This window comes from Dermacentor albipictus, chromosome 5, assembly GCF_038994185.2.
Source record: "Dermacentor albipictus isolate Rhodes 1998 colony chromosome 5, USDA_Dalb.pri_finalv2, whole genome shotgun sequence".
Classification (NCBI taxonomy): Eukaryota; Metazoa; Arthropoda; class Arachnida; order Ixodida; family Ixodidae; genus Dermacentor; species Dermacentor albipictus.
In genome coordinates, this window is record NC_091825.1 from 88,540,178 (window position 1) to 88,554,428 (window position 14,251).

Below are 14,251 nucleotides of genomic sequence, written 5' to 3' on the forward strand. Positions count from 1 at the left end.
GCCTCAGCTTGTACCACTTTGCTGCACATTCAAATAAGACAAATTCCAGCTGTTGTTGAAGCAAATGGTCTAGCCTAAAAATAAATGCAAATGGCTCAGTTGGCAGCAGTTGCCCAGAACTGCGCTCAAGCTACAGTTTTGACTGATAAGTGCGACGGAGACTGTCTTTCCTTTATTTTAAAACTTTTATGAAAGAGGCAATCCTTTTCCTTCTTTCTCCCCCAATTTTTAGACAACTGGAGATTCAAAATGTTTCATTACTGTGCCCTCAGCAACTTCAGGTTAACATTGTGGACTTCATATTGCACTGTTGCAGTTAGGTTTTCAATAAGATTGCATATTTCAATAACAGGCTTTTCTGCTTGCATTACCAGCAGCAAAGACTGAAGCAAGCAACTGTCAACTGATAGGGCACTATCCTCGCCATTCCTAAAGCTAGAGTGTGAGACACTGGTTAACTGCTATCATGCCCTTTTCCTCCACAAATGTTTGTCTTGTTCAAATAGTATCTGAAAGCAAACTCAAAAGATAACCATTCCAAAGTTTTCAAGACTGTTATCCGCAGCTCTTATTCAGAAAACTCCGACAACATTCACAACAGTCTAGCTACAGAAGGACAAGCGCACATGCCCACCATGAGAACCCACATGAGCTTCACAGATGTTATGGCTCCAAAGTAATGTCAGAATGGTATTCGCTGAATCCCATGTCATGGCTGAAGTGGCTTTGGCATTTATACATGCGTCATGATTCACTTCAAACCAATCGCTCGTGTCCACGTCAAATCGAAATTGCACAATGTTACCCATTTTGTGCATGCAAACTATGTATGCCTACCTCGCCACTGACTTGATAACGTTCACGACGCCTCATATACAGTTTGCATGTCTTGCAAGCGAGCATTTACCTAACAGCGACAATTCCCTGAAAGCAATCACCAGCAAAAACTAAAACAATGTACACTTGGTAACATGACAGCAAAGTTGAATGTACAAACAGCAATCAGGGCACAAAATTCCTGTTTGACATAGTTCCAGAACTCAATTTGTCACAAAACAGTGTTCCCACCAATTTCATAATTTCCGACTGCTTAGGTCCACACAGCACAATATCCACCTAAAAAAGCTGAATAAGCTTATTAAAGAAAACAAGAAACTGAAGTAGCCTGTTGTCAGCTGCAATACTTACATCTTCTTGGTCCTGGCCAAATGATGCTCCCTGAAAAAAAAAAAAAGAAAAGAAATGCTGCACTCAAGACTGAGAAGAGAGTCAAGTTGGTGAATGCCTGATAGAAAGGCATGTAGATTTCTAGTTTAGTGTTTTCTGCATTAGGAAAACAGGAATGTTAGCTGCTAAAGGCTGAAATTCAAGTGAATCTTCATAAAAACCAACTCAAATGCATAATATCTGTGTGCTCTGGCTTTTATTGAAACTGTGACATCGGACAATGCAGGTCACTACATTACAACACTGCCATCTACTGTACTTACAACAGCACAAGACTGCATAAGTAATGGCTGTCATAAAATCTCGAGTCAAAACTAGCTACAGATCAAGTTTACAGAGTGACCACACTGTATGGCATTCTGGCTTAAATAATATCCTCATTCAGCATTAACTACAGGCTATCGGTTGAGAACTAGTATTTCCATCACACCCTGACAAGACTGTGGTGTTGCCAATTCCTTAATGGACAGCAATCAATAATTATATTCACAGGGTCTTAAGCATAGGTCGGCAGAATAAGGAAATACTCACTCATACTGACTCAGCAATATTTTTACAGGCCTTGTACTCGCTCACACTCATGTGTGCTCCCACTCGTTGGCCCTCCCTCACATTCCTAATCACACTCACCCACTCTCACTTGCGTTCACAGTCATTCACATTTACCCGCACTCACTCCCGCTCATATACGTGTCCACTCCCGCTCACCAGCACTAATTCACATACATACTCATGTCTACTCACATTTGCCAACAGTCACCCATGTTTATGGTCGCATCTACTCAAAATCACCGTCACTGACTTTCACTTACTGAAAGTCAGCCATGATGAAAGTCAGTGAAATTTATTGTGAAGTGATTGAAAGTCAGTGAAATTTACTGGCACTCACTCCCATCCATACTCTCATCCACTCACAATCCTTCACCACTCACTATCGCTCTATTTGACTCCCGTGAAATGATTGTGGAGTGGGTATGAGTCAGTGCACTCACGAGTGACTATATCGACCTATGGTCACAGCCACATTTTGGCTATGAGCGGTGCTGCACTGGAGGACTCAAGAATAGGTCATCTCTACTGTGCCTGACTCGTCCACGCATGGCAACATCCTGGCAAAGTTAATACCCATGCCATTGGGCTTAAAGGGACACTAAAGGCAAATATTAAGTCCAGCTAAAGTGATAGATTAGTACTCGAGAATCTATAAGGCGTCAATATTATCGCGAACAGAGCCTTAATAATAGAGAAATTGAGGTGAATGCAGGACATGGTCAGAGACTACCCGGGACATTCAAGTACTCGCCCCATGACTAAAGCACTCCTCAGTTAAATTCTGTCACTAGTACTCGGCCATTCGTTGCAAAAAACATCCTTGTATTGTAAGACGAAATAAAATGCTACTTGTCCTGTTCCATTTCATTTTTTAGAAAAAAGAAGTAGTTGAAATTACCCTTGACAACGACGCAAGCGGTTGAAAGGTCTCATTTTCGCTCGACTCCACGCCGCCCACACTTTCGCATTTCATTAGTTTTGTTATCACGTAGTGCTGCAATGGTTTTGCTGGCTCGTGAAACTTGCACAAACTGCCAGTAGCAGAGAATTTAACTTCCATGTGAGGTTGTGGGATGTCCGAACTGTCCACACCACTTGACAAAAAAGCAGCTACAGAGGCGAATCCACTGCTCTGTCTTGGCTCAGTACCGCCATCTGTCGAGTGCCATTTTACTCACTGACGGCATCAAAGGGTGGTGATGGTGTATGCAACGTCACCACTCCCCCAGTTGGGTGGACGGAGATTTGTATTTTTAAAAAGGCATTCGGCCCTTTCAGATGCAATTTTCTCGTAAACTAAGTCTTTCCTTGGTGCAAAACAAGTGTTGCGAGGTTTCGGGACTAGTTTTTAAACAATCCACGTCGACTTAGTCTTCGCCTTAAGTGTCCTTTTAAAAGATTACATTAACTGCTTAACTCCCTTAGCTTTAATGCCATTCAAGTGGTGTCACATGGGCATATACTTAATGCCGCTTGCAGCTTAATGTGTTCTCCCAACTCAGCCATCAAATGCATACTCTCACTCTCAATGTTGGCGTTGACAGTGATGGCTGCCCACAAAAAACACATTTGTCAAGTAAACTGAAATTGTTCTACATGAAATTCGCCCGCTGACGTTCTAAGTGGCCTTTCTAGCACTTCTACCAGCTTGCCGCAACTTAAAAAACAACTTGCCGCAGGTGGGGAACGATCCCACAACCTTCGCATTGGGATCGCAGGTGGGATCGTTCCCCACCTGCGGCAAGTTGTTTTTCCTCAACTTTCATTTCCGTTAATTTATCGTTTCTTTATTTCATTTATTAAGCACAAGTAATCTCCCCTATGTTGTCCTTGGTGTCAGTGTTTGTTGACTTATCATATGACTAATAAAAATCGGGAGCCTTGGTTAACCCCGTTTCTTCTCGTATAATACTATACTAGCTACTTAGTCAATGTTTAACCAACATGGCAACTCTAGCTTGTGTCTAACATACAAAAGCAACATTGAAGCTAGGAGAGGTGCAGTAGTGCAGGCCTCCATATTAATTTCGAGCACCTCAGTTTCCTTAACCCCTTTAAGGACGAAATGAAAAAAGAAAATTTGCAAAAAACACGAAATTAACTTTTCGTGCAAGTGATTTTGATGATCCCATAAAGCAAGACCACAGAAAAAGTATGTTTAAGAAAAGTTAATTTTACTTCGAAACGCAGTTTTTTTACAATGTAGCAAAGCTGGGCTTCGCTGCACAAAAGTTCGTGTGTGCTCCCAACATCAAGTGCAAATGATTCTGATGATCGTATTAAGCAAGACCATGAAAAAAAATTTTGTCACACAGGCGAAGTTTCTTAAGAAAAAAAAAATATTTTACACTACAAATGAAGGTAGGCTTCAAGGCACACAAGTGAGTCTATGCTCCCATAGTCTATCTTCAACAGCTCCTTGCACCATCCGATGTTCTTAACAACAAGCACAAAATAAAGCACACCACCTGGAAGAAGTGCAGAGCTACACAGGAGCTCAAATCACCTTTGGGGCTGCACGAAAAAAAAAAAATAATAAGTGCTGGATGAGTTGATCTTGTCGTTCACCTTACTGCAATTTACGCTAGACAAGCTGAGCTCCTCTTCGTTAATGCAGGCCTAAATTTAAGTGCATGAGTGTTTTAACATGTTGCCTCTGCCAAAACTCAGCCAGGAATCGAACTTGTGACCTCATGCTTAGCAGCAGAATGCCATGGCCACTGAGCTACTAATTTGAAAAAGGTTAGCCAGTGCCGCTTGCAGGCACTGCCTGAATACCATGTAACAAAAAATATTTCGAAGTGTCACAGAAGTGCAACATGCATAGCAATCCAAACATTTCGAAAAATTTCTTCACAGATGCCCGCCTATCTGACACCTTATACAACAAAGCCGTATATAAGTGAGTTCTCACGCCGCTCAGAAGTACTAGAGGTCTGTTTGCTGGCTTGCTGCCTGGCTGTTATTAGCGAAGGCCCCCGTGCAGGATGCGCTACCCTACCACGGCGTCAGCTTTTGCCGCCACAGCTGTAAACTCCTAGCTGACCCTCAATGTGGAGCCAGTATGATGTGACGCAAGGAACAAAAACTATGAACTACTCCTTAAAAAACCCATCATATAAGCGCTCCATCTAAAGAGATATGCACAAGGTAACTTTTTTTATAATCATTGAACATTATGTTTTAAAGCAAATCCAGGGTTTCATCGCACGTGTTGCATTCCCATTTGATACTGACCACACCATCGCACACGCACCTTAGTCACACGAAAACATTGTGGAACTCCCCTACACAGCTTCGCTGTGAAGGTCGCAATATTCATGCCCTTGTAGAGGAACAAGTGCAAGAACACATAAAGACAAGCCATCTCACTTACATGCATACCGCATGATGCTTAACAAGGTGCTGTAGAAGAAGCAGAAGGGGAAGGTGATGATGAATTTGCCCCATCCCAGAAGACCACTGGGCCGCCAGCTCTGGACAGAGTAGAAGAACCTGTGGTGTGAAGACGCATCATAAAGCATGGCTGATGATCCAACTGGTAACTCACCACACCATTCTTTTTTTCAGGCTTATCGTTCTCAAAAAGATATTGCAAATGAGAATACAGTTAAATCTCAATATACTGAACTTCAATATAACGAAATTCTCGATATAATGAAGTATTTAGCTTTTCATAGCCTCTTGTTCATAGAACACCATGTATTTAGAACCTCAATATAACTATGTGTGTTTGTATGCAATTTCAATGTAACGAAATTTCGCTTCCACCGCAAAGGTATGCCGAGAAAATGTGCTTAGGCTTGTGCTTTGCTGAAGTGAAAATCATGTGATGAAGAGATAAATTAGCAAATTTGTGAGGCTTTATCACAGAATGCTAAAAAAAGAAATCTGTGTATTACAGTGGTTTGTGAAAAAAAAATTGTTTAAAGCCAGGCTGTGCACGTAAAGGTACTTATTTTCTAAATACTTATTACATGAATCAATATTTTAAGACATATTAAAAATATAAAAATAAAAATGTTAACATCATACAATACCACCTGTATAAAACACTAGAATATCAAATGTATCTTCATGCATCTAGTCCTTTGTTACAGGTGGGCTCAACTGCACACAATCCAAGTATAAGTTATTGTTTTGAATACAGTGAATGCTTATTAATTTAAATTAGCTTATCATTCTGCAACTTTGCTTACAAACTCCTCTGTGGCACCACCAACTGGCTTGCTTCCTTTCTGGTCGTCTCTATATTTCTCATATTATTCAAAACACTACTGTTATCCACATTGCACTGCTTATATTGCAGGTTGGCCTCTGCAACCATTAGATTGTGAAAGCTATTTTCAACTGAATGTCATCACCCTGCAACAACCCACCAAAAGAAACCAACAATTTGCATGTCATCATCTTGCTCAATATTGCGTCTCCTTTGCAATAGAGGGTATGATGTTAGAGCAATGGGTGTCAGTAATCTAACCTGGAAGGCCAATTTTCATGAAAACCTTTTTTTCTTTTTTCTTGTATATCATCCACGAAACCACTACTCTTACAGAGAAACCGGCAGACTATTTACTCATTTCTTACCGGAATAATGCAACCCAAATGAGTAGCAGTACACACAATATTGCAGGCTGAGTGAAAGATATGCGTCGACATCACACTGCGTTATTCAAGGTACCATGCCACTTTTGAAGCAGGCAACAGAAACTCCAGGCAATCATGTGCTACTGTTATTCACACAAAAGTTGGGTAAAACAGCCGTGACCATCGAACATAAAGCAGTCTTGTTTACTAACCTTTGGTCTGCGTGATCAACCACTACTGATGGCTGCCGACTAGAAGGTGGCAAGTAGACAGACGGTGAACCCTCCTGGATATTTAAGGTGTCTTGAACAGCGACCTGTACCGAAACATTAAAGCAAACACCTCGATTTCGTACACCAAAGTGATCTGTGATCAATTACCAAAACATATCATACGCAACCAATTCTCACCTCGAGGTCCCAATTGTGCCTGTCTAGTATTTCCCTACACCTTTCGAGGTCTTCTATCGTTGTGAGATCCTGTCAAAACAACAGGCATTGAAGAACAAGTCTACTACAAGAGTAATTGCAAACGTCCCATATAATTTTCATACACAGCAATGCTTTAAACTATTTAAGATAATAAAGGTAAATTATTATAACTCGTTTATTGGCAGCCACACTGGCCAACCATAAAAAAGAACAATTGTTTTCACAGAGAGCTTTCACAATAATGGGAAAGTGCTGCCGCATATAATACGCGTCAACCCAATATTTGGCCTATACCTACTCCTCATAACACCTATGCTAAAGAATCAATCACGTACATCCTACCACATTTGCTCAAAAATAATTTGAAACAAATTTTCCGAGTTGCGTTTTAAAATGCAAAGAGAAGCATCATGTGTCATAGTTGCCCAAAAAAAGCAATCCAAGATTACCTTCAGTACTTTACGTTGTACTTATTCTATTACTCTTAGCTGTGTTCCTTTGTATTTTGTAAAATGTTTATGTTACCTTGTGAATTCATTCTCTGTAAATGCGTGTGAAAAGCAGTCACGTGCGTAAGAAGTGTTTGCAAACTGTTACTGCCGTGTGACGGGGCAACCACCCTGTCAAGCTGCTAATCTCAGTAGCTTTTTGTGGCTATTTCTTCATTTTATATTTTGTTCAAAGAGAATAAATTCAAATACAAATTAATCGTAACAAATAACAGCCGCGCACACGATAGTCATGTTCCGCTGTTTTCCAGACGTGGCTTGTTGCTACAGCACACAAAATTAGCGCTTGCTCGGCTCACAACAAGCATGATGACATTAATGAATGACACGGTAGGATATGTACGAGAACAGTTTGCAAAAACAAGTGCAGTTCGGATCGGAACGTAACGCTCGAGTACAGGAGCTGTAAAGGCGATGTTTATTGAGAACAACAGATAAGTCACTCCGCGCGATATAGCTTGCGCAGAAACTGTGGTGTGAATGATCACCCCTAGTATGCAGTCGCAGTTATCATACAAGTAGGCTCCTACCTGAAATTGTAGCAGTTTCTCTGTTTGGGATGCTGACAAGTCATTGCTTTCCGCCATTTTGCTCGCAACGACCATCTGCGTCACCTGGCGTACAACATAAATATCAACGCATTTAGCGATTTAGCGCACAACAGTCTTCGAGTACGTATTAAAAACGTCGATATTCAGGGTACACAAACGCCAGCAAGCGTACCACTTATTAAAAAAAACGGTATTGGTTATTGTTATAGGTTGGAAGAAATAGGAAGTGCGGCAGGTACTCCACGTCGATTCGACCCGGCGCTGCCTTTGGCGCAATATTCCTTAAGCTATAGCTATGCCAGGAACACTGTGACCATTCAATTTACCGATGTGCGGAAGGAACATGGCGATGTCAAAACGGCAGAAAAGACTCGGCGAAGACGAGGAGAGCGACGGCTCGAATGAGTCCCAACACGAAGACAGTGATTCCGAGCAAGACGAGCTAGTCGACACCGAGGTGAACGTCGACTTCGAGGCGCGCACTCCGGACGACTCAGACTTCCATGGCATCAAGAGGCTCCTTCAGCAACTGTTCCTCAAGGCACGTGTCAATCTCTCAGATCTTACCAACCTCATTCTCGAACGAAATTTTGTTGCCAGCGTCATCAAGCAGTGTGACGACGATGTGGACGATGACGACGAGGCCATGCAGGATGACGAAGACGGCGTCTTCGGCGTCATGAGCGTAGTCAACCTCACCGAGAGCCGGCAACGGGAGTGCGTCCAGCAGATCGTGACTCTCCTGCGCAACCAGTGCCGCGCTTCAGCGAGCGGACTGGCGGCAAAGTTCGACGAATACTTTACCGAGGACAGCTACCAAATCGGTCTGGTGATCAGCGAGCGCTTCGTGAACATACCGCCGCGGATCGCTCTACCTCTGTACGACGCCCTAGCACGAGACGTTGAAGCTGCCAAAGCGGCAGGCAAGAAGTACGACTTCACCCACCTCTTGGTCATATGCAAACAGTACAGAGCGTCGGAGAACGACGACCAGGGCGGCGCCGTGTTCGCTAATGCCGAAGAGGAGCTGTTCGAAGAGGAGGCCGACCTGCAGTTCGAGTACAACGTGACAGCAGACACCGGTACCGCTGTCGCCGGCGACTGGAAGGAGGAAGACGAAGAGATGAAGCAGATACGCAAGGTCCTCGTTATACCGACGACCAAGTGGGCCCGCATCATGGACAAGCTCAAAGGCGCGTTGCAATAATAAAGCGCGCTGCCACTGGTTGGTCGTTTGGACATGAGAAACATCTGTTGTGTACTCGCCTTCTGTGCTTGCACGTGTCCTCTAAAAAAGGCGCACCCAGTATTGTCAGGTTTTTGGTTTTGTTCCGTTCAGCAAAAGGCTGAAAAGAGCGTCTGCAATTGAGTTGGGTTGTTTCTGTGTGCTCACGGTGTGTACGTCTGGTGACTCTGTGCCAAGGTCATAAAGACAGAGCCACAAAGAATTTAAAGAAGGGGATGGCTTAATGCAGGGCTTCTTTTTATTTCCAGTGGTCTGTGACTGCTACCCAAAAGCTCAGCTTGATTGCCTGCTACCATAATGGACCTTATGTAAATCTTCGTTTCCATTCACTCCCTCTCTACACTTTCCCATACAGATAAATGTTTTGCACTTTCCTGATGCAGGGTTCCAAACAGATATTCTGTGAAGTGCTGGCTGTTTACTGCAAGGCAGATGCGAATGCAATTCGCCTGCCCACTGCCCGCGGAGTGGCTTGCCACCACGGCAAGCTGTGTTGTTGCCTCCAAAGAACTGGAGAGACAGCACACCTCTCGTAGCGCTCTACAGGCATCCACAAGAAGTGATCACACCCTAGAAGAAGCCAGCATTGCACTGAGATTTTGCCTAGTGGACAGTCAACATTACCGTGATGAAAGAGTACTCATTTGGTACTGATTTAGATGAACTGAAATGGCGAATCTATGGCAGGCAACCAGCGCAGTAGTAGTACTGGTCACTACAACACTGAAAGAGAAGTAGACGCAGTGTGGGCGCCTAAATCTGTCTTAATGGTCTTGCAGTTGGCACCCTTCCTACACTGGTTGCTCATGACGGAGTGCGCACTGCTCAGGCAAGCAGCCTTGAAGCCTTTCCAGGGATGCACAGTGTTGGCACAGCCCAGAATATGCATTCCACTTCTGGAGCTGCACCACAGCTCTATTGCATCGGAGAATATTGCAGATCTGCTGCCACCATCTTGCTCTCCTAAAACTCATGTTGTTTACTTGTCAATTGGTTGTCCAAAGTTGGCACTGTCTTAGAATAGGTCAAGCCTCACAGTGATGACCTAATAGTTGTGCTATCCAATTCTATCAGCCATTCTGTGGTATCTACAGTCCAAGAAGAGGTATGTGTGTGTTGACAAGGGATTAGCCTATGCAATGCATTATATGTTTTTACATTGCTGCATCTTTTCAGACGACATGCCTTCAGACTTGAAGCTTTGTAAAGGCTTGTACTCACCACGACCCAACCTATGTCTGCTGTTTGCAGAGGCATGTTACCCGTTTTTGTTGTTCATGCTTGAAGACTGGAAGGTATTAAAGAGCAGATGGAAAAAATCATGCATGTGAGCTCTTTCTGCAAGAACTTGTACACAGCAGCAGCAGACAAATCCCAACCCGTTACAAATTGCTGTCTTTTCCACTCGCCTGTGCATTCTGGATATGCTTCATGGCAAAAAAACAGCTTGGAAAGAATAGGACAAGACTGAACAGGATAAGTGCAGACTACCAAGAGGTGCGTTTATTGTGTACGCAAATATATGTGCCCTAGAGGAAGAAGGCAGCCAGGCATGCGAGTAATCTACTCGGTGACCAAAAAAGAAGGTTTCCTCGTGTAAGGGAGTGAACGCTATTTGCTTGGTGAAAACAAGGTTCCACACGTTTCATTTCCTGCATGGCTAAAGTTGTGTGCGAGATCCCCACATCATGTAGTAGCCCGTACGTCGAACAGACAGGTCATTGCATTAATGACCATCTGCGAGAGCATGCCAATAATCTGAAGTTGAAGACAGGCAGCAATCTGGCCTATAATTGTGCCAAATATAGGTCCAGAATTTTCTTTCACCAGATGCGTACCTTGCGAGGGTACCGTGACCTGCACACTCGTGAAATGCAGTTAAGCTTCAATATAATGAAGTTGGTAAAATTGGCGATTTGCTTTCTTACATCTAAATTTCGTTATATTGAAATTCAACCTTTTATGCATATAAGAATACAGTCTCCGATGGATTTGTCTTGTGTGGAAGGGGCTGCAAATTTTTCCGAACCATCGGGCAAGTGCAAAGGCAAATCTTAAACAGAAAATTTTCATTTTGTTGGAGTCGGTGACGAAAGAGATGGTTTTGTACCGTGTGTACAATATTTTCACGTCGGTGGTAAGGAACAAAGCCGGCCACGCTTTCGTGTCGACTCCACCCCCGCGGACGATCTAGTGTTGCCTGCAGTGGGACGATGCTATCATGAAAAGCACCGGCAGCGGGAAGCGAATGCATTGTCTGCCTCGCTTCAACGCATCTCGGGAACTCGGGGCTATGCAACCTCCAGTAGTGAACGCACGGGAAGACGTTGCGCATGATGCCATACCATCTCGGCACGCCCACTCTTGGCACATGCGGCAGACGACATGTAAAACAGGGCATGCAGGCCACGTATGCGCTAATCTGCGCTGACAGCCCTGCAAAGCCACAGCCGTGTTAGGAAATAAGACGTGCAGCAACCTTCCCCTCCCCCATTGGCGATGCAGACGACGCATCGCCACAAATGTTTTCTACTTTCTCCACCCCTACTTGCGCATACGATAGGATCTTATCGCAATTGGATTCTATATGGACCATGCTGCTCTGCTTCGAGGATCATTATATTGGTGGCACGGCACACGATTTAACAGGTGCATTTGTAAGCAGCCACTTGTAACTCAGCCATTTGACCATCTGCACCCACGTAGGTTTCCATTTTAATGTGCAAGCATTCTTTGGGAAGTACCACTGCGAAATCTGTTACGCGAAAAGTGTGATGCCTTGTATTTGCACAAAAATACATAATTTGCGAAGATGTTTAGTTATAACAATGTAAATGCAGACACTCGGTAGCTTTATAAGCAATAAGAGCCAATTGAAGAAAGAAAAATTGACCAGAGAGAATACCCAAATATGATCAGATTTGTGCATACCCATAGGGATACACAGGGCACCATAGAAAATGCGTGGGAAGCCTACATTAGGGGTGGGCCAACTGAAATTGGAGTTGGGAATTTGGGGTATGCTTATGCTTAGGACTCCAGTGGAGTTTCTGCATACTTTGTCTCGATGTTCCTTCACGGCAGCAGTGAAATATCGTTGTATTAATATCGCATATACACACACACACTACATTATGTCCTATATCTAAATATGCATGGTGTTCTAAGGATATGAAGTTATGAAAGGTTGAATACTTTGTTCCATTGATAATCACGTTATATTTAAGTTCGCTATACGCCTCGTGCACCGCATATAGAGGCGCCACTGAAAGCCACCTAGCGGACGCTTCCAACAGTAAATGCGGGAGCAGTAGCAGAGGACAACCCCTTGCAGCAAGGATGGCTGAAGTTCGCGGCTGCGATTTCTTTTTTGTTCAGGTGCCAGGCTGCTTCTTCTGCGGTGACAGCTGTAGGGAACATGCTGACCTCTGTGCGAGTGGGTATGAACACGATGTTACCGGCGTTTGGGACAATAAGGTCCTCATACGTGCAAGGTGTGTCCTGCAGACAAATGCCATGAACCCCATTTACATGACGTGGAGCTCATGTTCACTAGCCGATAAATTTTGTTGAATGATGCGATCTCTCAACGTTTTTTTTTTTTTTTTTATTCTACCTTTGCCGCAATGCTGCTTCTCTACCTGAATAATAAGTACCCGTCGTTAGTGCAGACTTATATAAAACAAATCCACACGGTGCAATCTCTGCATATGCCGTTGTGATTTTTCTGCCGATGAATACATGTGACATCGCCGAATAAGTGCAGTCGAAGTCGCCTCAAGAAGAGTAATTGCCAATTTATTGATGGAAACGCGTACACTAGCCAACAAAGTCACCAAATACACGGGTTAATAAAAGTGCGTTAGTGCTGTACCGTCAATGCAATGCTGCTGCATACGCCGATGAACTACCGTTCCCGCTGCAGTTTGTGCAATTTTAAATTCCCCAAGGGAGCTGCTTGGAAATGTACAAAGCTAAAGACTGACTAACTTTTCAGTACTTTTTTATATTACTAGAGAGAGGTGCCACATGATATATTTAATGGCAGAGCAGCGCCAGTCAGAGTAGGTGAGCGCTGGCGGCAAGGCCCGGTTTAGTCGTCTGCAGCGTAAGTATAAGAAAGAATTCAGTTGAGCACAAAACTCACATGCAAGAAAGGACTACCGTTGTGAAACAAACAAATCACTTGGCGTGTTAAGTTTTCTCAGGCAGTATCGAGTTGTGATGACTTCCCAAACGGGACGCGAACTTTTCAGTGAGAAATGGAACAAAAATGCCATATGCAGCAGCTATTACCAATTCTCGCCTTGAACTACCTATTTTCTAAACACATTTCCAAAAACGCAAACAATATCTAAGATGCCCTTGGGCAAAAAGAATAAGGCTGTTAAAGAAGCACTTCCTTGCATGGTATCATTCCGATAAGACACAGCGTGATTTACGTATACCCTTTACAAACAAGGCAGGATGAAAACTTTGCAGCTCAAAAGAGTCGACAAGGGTTATGCATGAGCAACTAGCAACAGTTAAACATGTGCGAAGCCACGCATAAAATAGACCTAAAAACATAAAGTGCGCGACAGCTGGTGCGAGGATTTACCGCGCCACAGGAAACCAACAATTTCAGTTCTTACAAACTTCAGTAGCTTTAACATACAACGCAATGTGCTCATGCAGTCGTGCTGCCTAGCTAGCGCAAAGCGGTAAAGAAGCGGAAAACAATATAAGCGGCAAACAGCATTCCGAACTTTAGCAAAATGCCTTTAAACCTCATGCTGCACTGCAGATGAACTTCGTTGCTCACGTGCCTAACTATGATCGAGTGGAAAAAAACACCGACTAGACAGAGGAAAGTGTGAGAACAAGAAATTTCCCTTCGAAGCGACAATCAATTTTTGCTACCGTTGCTCCCGCTGATGAAGCTTTGCCGGAATGATTAGAACCGTATCGCTGGCACGTTTTCACCGGTATTTGAGCCCCCCACCCTGCAACAATTCTTCTTTGACATTCCCTGAAGCTTTGGCCACCCCACAGGTGCGAATGGTGTTGCCTATCTTGCTCTGAAAACGTGAATAAGACAGAGAAGCATGATCAACGACACAACAAACTACGGCGCGCGCCAGGCTCCTCTCCCGCGTGTTCTGCGCA

General features: G+C 43.7%; 2 protein-coding genes across 2 annotated transcripts in view; one reads left to right on the forward strand and one right to left on the reverse strand.

The window, feature by feature from the left end:
* Faf2 (Fas-associated factor 2) overlaps window positions 1-7,938 on the reverse strand; it is a 34,714-nt gene extending 26,776 nt beyond the window's left edge. The window contains exons 1-5 of the mRNA XM_065438463.2: window positions 7,837-7,938; window positions 6,777-6,845; window positions 6,579-6,682; window positions 5,156-5,274; window positions 1,189-1,218 (exon numbers count right to left, since the gene is read on the reverse strand). Coding sequence (XP_065294535.2) covers window positions 1,189-1,218; window positions 5,156-5,274; window positions 6,579-6,682; window positions 6,777-6,845; window positions 7,837-7,911 — 397 coding nt within the window. The 5' untranslated portion in view covers window positions 7,912-7,938. The remainder of the gene's footprint in view (window positions 1-1,188; window positions 1,219-5,155; window positions 5,275-6,578; window positions 6,683-6,776; window positions 6,846-7,836) is intronic.
* Window positions 7,939-8,047: 109 nt separating this feature from the next.
* On the forward strand, window positions 8,048-9,514 carry LOC135906854 (BRCA2 and CDKN1A-interacting protein). Its single transcript, XM_065438464.2, has one exon. It carries the CDS (start codon window positions 8,186-8,188, stop codon window positions 9,062-9,064), a length of 879 nt encoding a protein of 292 aa, XP_065294536.2. The 5' UTR covers window positions 8,048-8,185; the 3' UTR covers window positions 9,065-9,514.
* Window positions 9,515-14,251: the final 4,737 nt, after the last annotated feature.

Coding starts and splice junctions, on each gene's coding strand:
- LOC135906854 (XM_065438464.2), top strand. CDS start 8,186: ATGTGCGGAAGGAACATGGCGATGTCAAAACGGCAGAAAAGACTCGGC.